At 36.1% G+C, this 6,926-nt stretch overlaps 1 protein-coding gene across 2 annotated transcripts; it reads left to right on the top strand.

The window, feature by feature from the left end:
* The first annotated feature begins 834 nt into the window (after window positions 1–834).
* Window positions 835–6,483, top strand: LOC101717433 (olfactory receptor 8B3-like). 2 transcript variants are annotated; one of them, XM_087212557.1, is made up of 2 exons: window positions 835–842; window positions 5,550–6,483. In XM_087212557.1, exons 1-2 carry the CDS (start codon window positions 835–837, stop codon window positions 6,481–6,483), a joined length of 942 nt encoding a protein of 313 aa, XP_087068683.1. The 2 variants fall into 2 exon arrangements, with proteins under 2 accessions (XP_087068683.1, XP_004870978.2); XM_004870921.3 differs by lacking the exon at window positions 835–842 and adding an exon at window positions 4,151–4,162 and having other exon boundaries at window positions 5,545–6,483.
* The last annotated feature ends 443 nt before the right edge of the window (window positions 6,484–6,926 follow it).

The raw sequence follows: 6,926 nt of genomic DNA, 5'->3' as shown, positions 1-6,926 counted from the left end.
AGGGAGTCATCAGAGGTCTTTAGAAAGAAGAGGGGACCTATCACTGATGGGCAGGCAGGATGTTCTGTCATTTGGCAGAATGGGTGAAGGAAAAATTGATCCTAAATAGGTCAGAAGGCCAAAAAGAAGGCCCAACTTGTCAGGGGCAGAGTGACCAACCTGACATTTGATAACAGAAGAAAAGGGTGAACTTAGCCAGACCAGAGAACTGTCTCATTGAGTGTCCTGACCTTAAGAGAGGGTCTGGGGAGTGCCTTCATCAAGGACCAGTGCTCCCCACTCAGACAGAAAGGATCCTTACCTCAGAAACAGAGTAGACTCAAAGTTGTCTTTAATGGGTGATCAGAACAACATTGTCATCCCTTCAGTGTCAGCACCGAGATCATGGGGCCCTGGAACATCTCAGGGAGTGCGTCCCCTATAATCTGCTGCTGAAGATGGGAGGGACCACAGTGAGGCTGGTTCACCTGAAGTGATTATCTTGCTGGGGCCTCTGATGGTTATATTCAATTGCGAGAGATTATAGAGAATCACCACACTCTGAGCGAAATTTGAGTCCTTTTATTGCCAGCAGTTGAGAGCAGCTTGCACTGGAAAACTCTAGACGATGAAAAGTGGCTTGTGGGTTTCTTTTAAGTGGCTCTTCTGTTTGGAGAGGGCTCAGCAAGAGGGAGAGCACAAACAGAATTTTACAGAAACAGAACTTTGCTAAGTTTGGGGGGTCAGGGGAAGTTTTTAACATTTAGTTGAAACAAAGTGTCACACAGGTGTGGAGTGTTCTCTTCACAAGATCATAAAGATAATATACAGTTGCAGACTGCTCTACCAAATGGGATGCAGCAGTCTGTCATGTATCAACCAAGGGGACTCCCAGGGGGAACAAGGGGAAGGTGACCACCTGGAATCACTCAACTTTACATGAAATGGGGGGGGGAGTGATGATGAGGCACAAAATGGAATCAGGTTGGCTATCACAAAAATATATGAAGAAAAGTGGCCTTATACAGGTAATGCAAAACTCGAGACTCTAAGATTAGTTGCAAGCTGGCTGTGATGGTATGTTAGATTACAATCTCAGCACTCTGAGAGAGGCTCAGGCAACAGGATTGCAATTTAGAGCCCAGTTTGTGCAATGTAGTAACTTAGTGAGACCCTGCCTCAAAATAAAAAAAAAAAAAATGTACAAGACTAGGAATGTAGTTCAGTGCAAAGGCCTCCGGTTCAATCCCCAGTACAAGAAAAAAAATTAGTTTCCAAGTATAATCGAAAACATCAACGAAACTTTCCTACTCTTACTTTACAATCTATTGGTGGACCTTACTTTCTAAATGGATCTTTCACCAATGATTTTTAAAAATAATTCAATGATCATTTGTAAAATATTGGTTCACTTGAACTATGTAGACTTTCAAAATATTAATACATTTAACTTACAATATATAAAGCTCCCATTTGTTAATGTTACCAATAACTTCATCTGAAAAATCTAAGTACTGGGAAGCTGTCTAGCTAATGATGAGAGATACAAATTTCCAATTTTTGCCTGAAAATTCAAAATTTTATCATTGGCAATGTGTTCTATCAATTATTTTCCTTAGATGACAGGCTTACTTAATTCCTCTGAGAAAATACACAAGGTTGAATAACCACAGTTTGTCTATTAGTCATTCTTCCAAGAAACAATGCTGAGTCATGAGAAAAAAAGTCCAGTTCAGCTCATTATGCAAAAAAAATCATATAAGTGCTTTATCTTGGGACAACTATTATGCTATATTGTGCAAGAATTGCATTACATGTACTTCCATCTCAATTGCATAGAATAATAAAAGGGGTGTAATCAAGTGTTGAAACAATAAAATACTTTGTACTGCTTCATAAGATCATTCTTATACCTAATGGACCTTTTGCTTTAACTGTAATTACATAGCAATGAAGAACACAATGACTAGTACACTGTTGAAGGTGTTCAGTTGATGTGAGGGCCAGAAGATAAGACAGGCAGTTTAACTGAAAAGCTATATTAAAGATGTGCAAACAAGAGAAATTTCTTCCAGAAGAATGGGCCCAGAACGAGTCTTCTCTTCCCCTCTTGCTTGAGTTTTTTCCTAAGAGTACATCACCTATCTCTTTAGGTCAAGATTATTTTAAGTGTTATCCTCAAATCACTGTTACAGAGCCTGTGCCATCTGATACTTCCCTTTAAATTTGAACTTTTGAAAAAGGGAAAACAAACTGGCAACCAGAATACACACTTAGCCCTAAAACAAGTTCATTAAGAACTTTAATGAAACTTCAGAAGGTTGAGTTTGTAAGCCCTAATGCTCTTTTTCAATCAAAATATTGAAAACAACTTCTTTACAACATTTAATTTAATGATACAATTAATAAAGTTTTTCCTGTTTCCTTGCAATTTAAAAAAATTAGCTAACAGGTACCTTATCAAGTAACAGTGATAAATCTGATGATTTTATCAAAGGGATAAGCACAGGACTAAAGAACACTCTGTTTGAATAGAACAAAGACTCTCAGATGATTGTTTCCTTCAGCAATGTTTTTTAACCTTCAGTCTTTGGGAAGTCACTGTCAATATACACAGGACTCAGGTTCAAGGGACTTGTCAGTATACAGAAAAACTCTATTGGACCACATCATCTGAAAGAATGCAAAGAGGTAGCTTGCTTTGACAGGATTGGGATTGGGCAGATTCCAAACTTCTGCTTACATTGAAAATTGGAAAGACTCTTGAAGAAAACATTTTGAAATGAAATGGTGAATAACTAATCTAAATAAATTCATCCTGATGGGTTTTATGATTCTGGGTCATTTGCTTAATTTCTTTGAACATTCATCTCCTTCCTAAAAGACATTACCTCCATTACAAGATTGCAGTAAGCATAAATAAGATAATACATATGCAATTCAATTTTTAAAAAGATATCCAGCCTTCTAAGGTGAACCACCGAAAGTAGATATAAATAAAAACAAGGTCTGAGGAAGTTCACATCTGGAAATACAAAGTGCATTAAATATTTTTTCTACTAAATACAAATAAAAACCTTGGATATTATGTTAAAAAAAAAACATGAACAGGCTCCGGAAAGTACAAAAAAGAAGGCAGATCTATTAGGAATCTTAGGATTCAAGAGAGGACATCCTCGTGAGTTCCCTGTATTTTCTTTTTACCTTACATACTGCAGATTCAGAGCTGAAGAAAAGGGCAACACGAGAATATCAATAACAGACACAATAATAGCCCCAACAAAAGCTTGGTCCTTCTAGACAAAGCACAAGGAAAGGAGCAACCAAGAGAGACAAAAACTGCTAAATAACAACTGGTCCACTCTGGTGAAACTCCATGAGGCTTTGTGTGGACATCTAGATACAAACCAGAGCAGTTGAATGTTTTACTTACTCAGAGCATTATTTTGACCCTTTCTCACATCTTTTTAAAAATGTAATCATCACAACAATCCAGTGAAGCAGTGTTATTTAAGACATTCCTATTTTACAAATGTGAATCTGTTGCATAGAGTTGTCAAGTAACTTGCCCAAATATTGTAATGAGAAGGTTTAGGGGAGAATTCAGACAAATCTTTTAACTTCATAACGTTTTTTTTTTCTTGACAAATTTAGGAATTGCTGACCTCATCACCATTTTGCTCAGCAAGATATCAGACATTTCCAATCAGTGTTTAGAGGTTAAAATTTTAGTATTGATGGCAAACACTAAAAGTCAGATTGTAGCTATTTCAGTGCTGACAATGAAATGAATTACTGCAGTTGTTGAATAATTTCAGGTAAGGAAATAAGAAAACTTAGATGTAGATGCCATGGAAAATTACCACTAAAGATGTGGGGAAAAAGAGAGAGAACTCAAATAAGAAGTTTCCCTTAGGAGATCAATGTAAATGGGAAATGGTGAGTGTGCAATGCCTGCCATGGGAGATGTACAATCCCTGAAGAGAAAGAAAAACCTAAGTAAAATATTGAGTGTCTAGGGAATTCAATACACATTGTGGTTTAAGAAGTAAACACAATCCATTCATTTCTTCTTATATCTAGCATCTATTCTCTAGGAAGAGACTGAGGAGGAGTCTTCCTTGTTTATAGACAACTGCATTATGTCATTAAACTCATGTTAAATATTCTGATGCCTCATCTAGTGAGAATTGTAATAAGAAGGGCTGTTTATTTTTCTCCAGACATGATACTTCAGAGGAGTTATCAGTATAAATTATGACCACTAGTTCACAGGACTTTCTGGGAATATCAGAATTTAAGTTGGTTGTATCCTTTTAGAATCAAAGGAATCAAAGCCAAAAATCCTATATTGTCCTCTCAGGACCAGCAACAAAATACATCAAAGGATCACCAAGTTTTCTCTCCTAAGAAGGGTAAGATTTGAAATCCATTTATATTAATATCTTCCAGTAACACCTTTATTGAGATATCGCTAACATATATAACTATATATATGAGATATACAACTTGATGTGCTTACATACATACACATTAAAATGATCTGAACAATGAAAATTATTAACATGTTATAAACAAACAGATATATGATGAAAAGATTTTAAAGATCTATTAAGTTATCAAATTATGAGTACATGATACAGCATTGTTAACTATTATTGCCATGTTTTACATTAAATCTCCAAATTTTAATTGTTTTACATAATTGATCTTAATGCCCTTTGGCCAAAATCACCTGAATTTCTCACTGGCAAAAAAAAAAAAACCAATATCCTACTCTCTGTCTATATGAATGCACTATGGGAGATTTTTACATTATTACCCTTACTGTGTTTGGATTTTTATATTTAGCATAAGGAATTCATATTTTGAGATGAAGTCCAGGAATCTGATATCTATCATTTTCCCCCCATTTTCTGCTATGCTAATAGTCAAGTACAAGTAGCAGAAGTACATCTTTTAAAGAGAAATAAATAATGTTCATTGGATTATTGGACACAATGAGTGCAATATTTTAGTTAGTAAGTAACATTTCTATGGACAGATCTCTCATTCTTCTAGACATAAGTTTTTCTGCATCATGGGACTGTAACTGAACCACTTATTCCCAGAGTCTGGTTGTTTCATTTAGATTAGAACAGTTTTTATGGTTCCAGAACAAAAGAGTCTAATCTGCATTAGGATTCAATACCAAGATGAAAGACCTCTGCCTCCAATTTTACTAGAGAATATAGGGTGTAAACAAAAGAGGAAATGACGAGAAAAGTTTATGATGTTCTAGCCTTGTCTTATTACTTTGCTTTTTCAAGGCAGCTATGTTTTCATATGGCCTTGGATTTATAGACTAAATTCATGATGATTTCACCATGTTTACCTTTTAAGACTTTAATGAGAGGAAGACAATTTCACTCATACCAGGTAACATTAAAGGCAAGTTCTATAAATTCAGGCTGGTTAGATCTTGATATTCACAGCTTATGCCTCACATTTGCAAGAGAAGATATTGTTGAAAGAGTGGGTGTGGTATGATGCAATCATTCTTTCCTGTATCCACAGATTCTATAGAGAAGAATGGCTCCTGAAAATGGCTCTTTTGTGACTGAATTTATTCTGATGGGCTTAACAAACAGGCCAGATCTACAAATACCACTGTTCTTCCTGTTTCTAGTAATGTACATGGTCACTGTGTTAGGAAATTTGTGCTTAGTAATGCTAATTGGATTGAATAAACATCTTCACACTCCCATGTACTTTTTCCTGTTTAACTTATCCTTCATTGACCTTCATTATTCATCTGTATTTACACCCAAGATGCTCATCAACTTCATATCAAAGATGAATGTAATCTCCTACAGAGGGTGTATGACTCAACTCTACTTTTACTGTTTTTTTGTCATTTCTGAATGCTATGTGCTGACATCAATGGCCTATGATCGTTATGTGGCCATCTGTAATCCACTGTTGTATAACACGGTCATGTCCACTAAAATGTATTGCAATCTTATGCTTGCTTCATACCTGATAGCATTTTCTAGTGCCATGGTCCACACGGGATGCATGCTGAGAGTGACCTTCTGTGATGCAAACATCATTAACCACTATTTCTGTGACATTCTCCCTGTGATGCAGCTCTCCTGCACGAGCACCTATGTCAATGAATTGGTGGTTTGCATTGTTGTGGGTATCAACATCTTTGTGCCCATTTTCACTGTCTTTGTCTCTTATGGTTTCATCATCTTCACTGTCTTCCACATCAGTTCCTCTGAGGGAAGATCCAAAGCTTTCCACACCTGCAGTTCGCACATAGTAGCTGTTTCTCTCTTCTTTGGGTCAGGTGCATTCATGTATCTGAAGCCATCATCTGCTGGGTCTATGGAAGAAGGAAAAATCTCTTCTGTCTTTTACACCAATGTGATTCCCATGATGAATCCTTTAATCTATAGTCTGAGGAACAGAGATGTTAAAGTTGCTCTGAGAAAATCCTTGACCAGTAGAAAGTTTTGATCAGTAATTTAATTTCTATATGCATTTAATTATAAGACAGAGTCTATTTTTTTCTTTTAAATTCTTGTATTGGTACATTTTAGGTATACAATAGATTTACATTTATCATTGGGTGCTTGTACCTGTGCATGATGTATCTTGGTTTTTATTATTCCCCCATTACCTGTGCCCCCTTCACCCCCTCCACCCTTCCCTATTTGCATATATTTCATTTCCAATTTTTTTCTTTTCTCAATTTTTCCTTTCATTTCTTCCCTTTCCCCTTCCCCTCCCACCACGCCTACATCTTTGGACCTTTTCCTATTTTAAATTATCAATTATTCATTTTAATCATTTTAATCCTTATTTACACTAAGAGTTTCTCACACTAGAGAAACTATTTGGTATTTACACATGTGTGTCCTATTTTCTTCACTTAAGAGTATGGCCTCAATATGCATCCA

This window comes from Heterocephalus glaber, unplaced genomic scaffold, assembly GCF_053883595.1.
Source record: "Heterocephalus glaber isolate CG9 unplaced genomic scaffold, H.glaber_assembly_v1.0 deba00001431, whole genome shotgun sequence".
Lineage (NCBI taxonomy): Eukaryota > Metazoa > Chordata > Mammalia > Rodentia > Bathyergidae > Heterocephalus > Heterocephalus glaber.
Note: the sequence above shows the minus strand (reverse complement) of the source record. Positions and strands in the feature narration are given on the sequence as shown.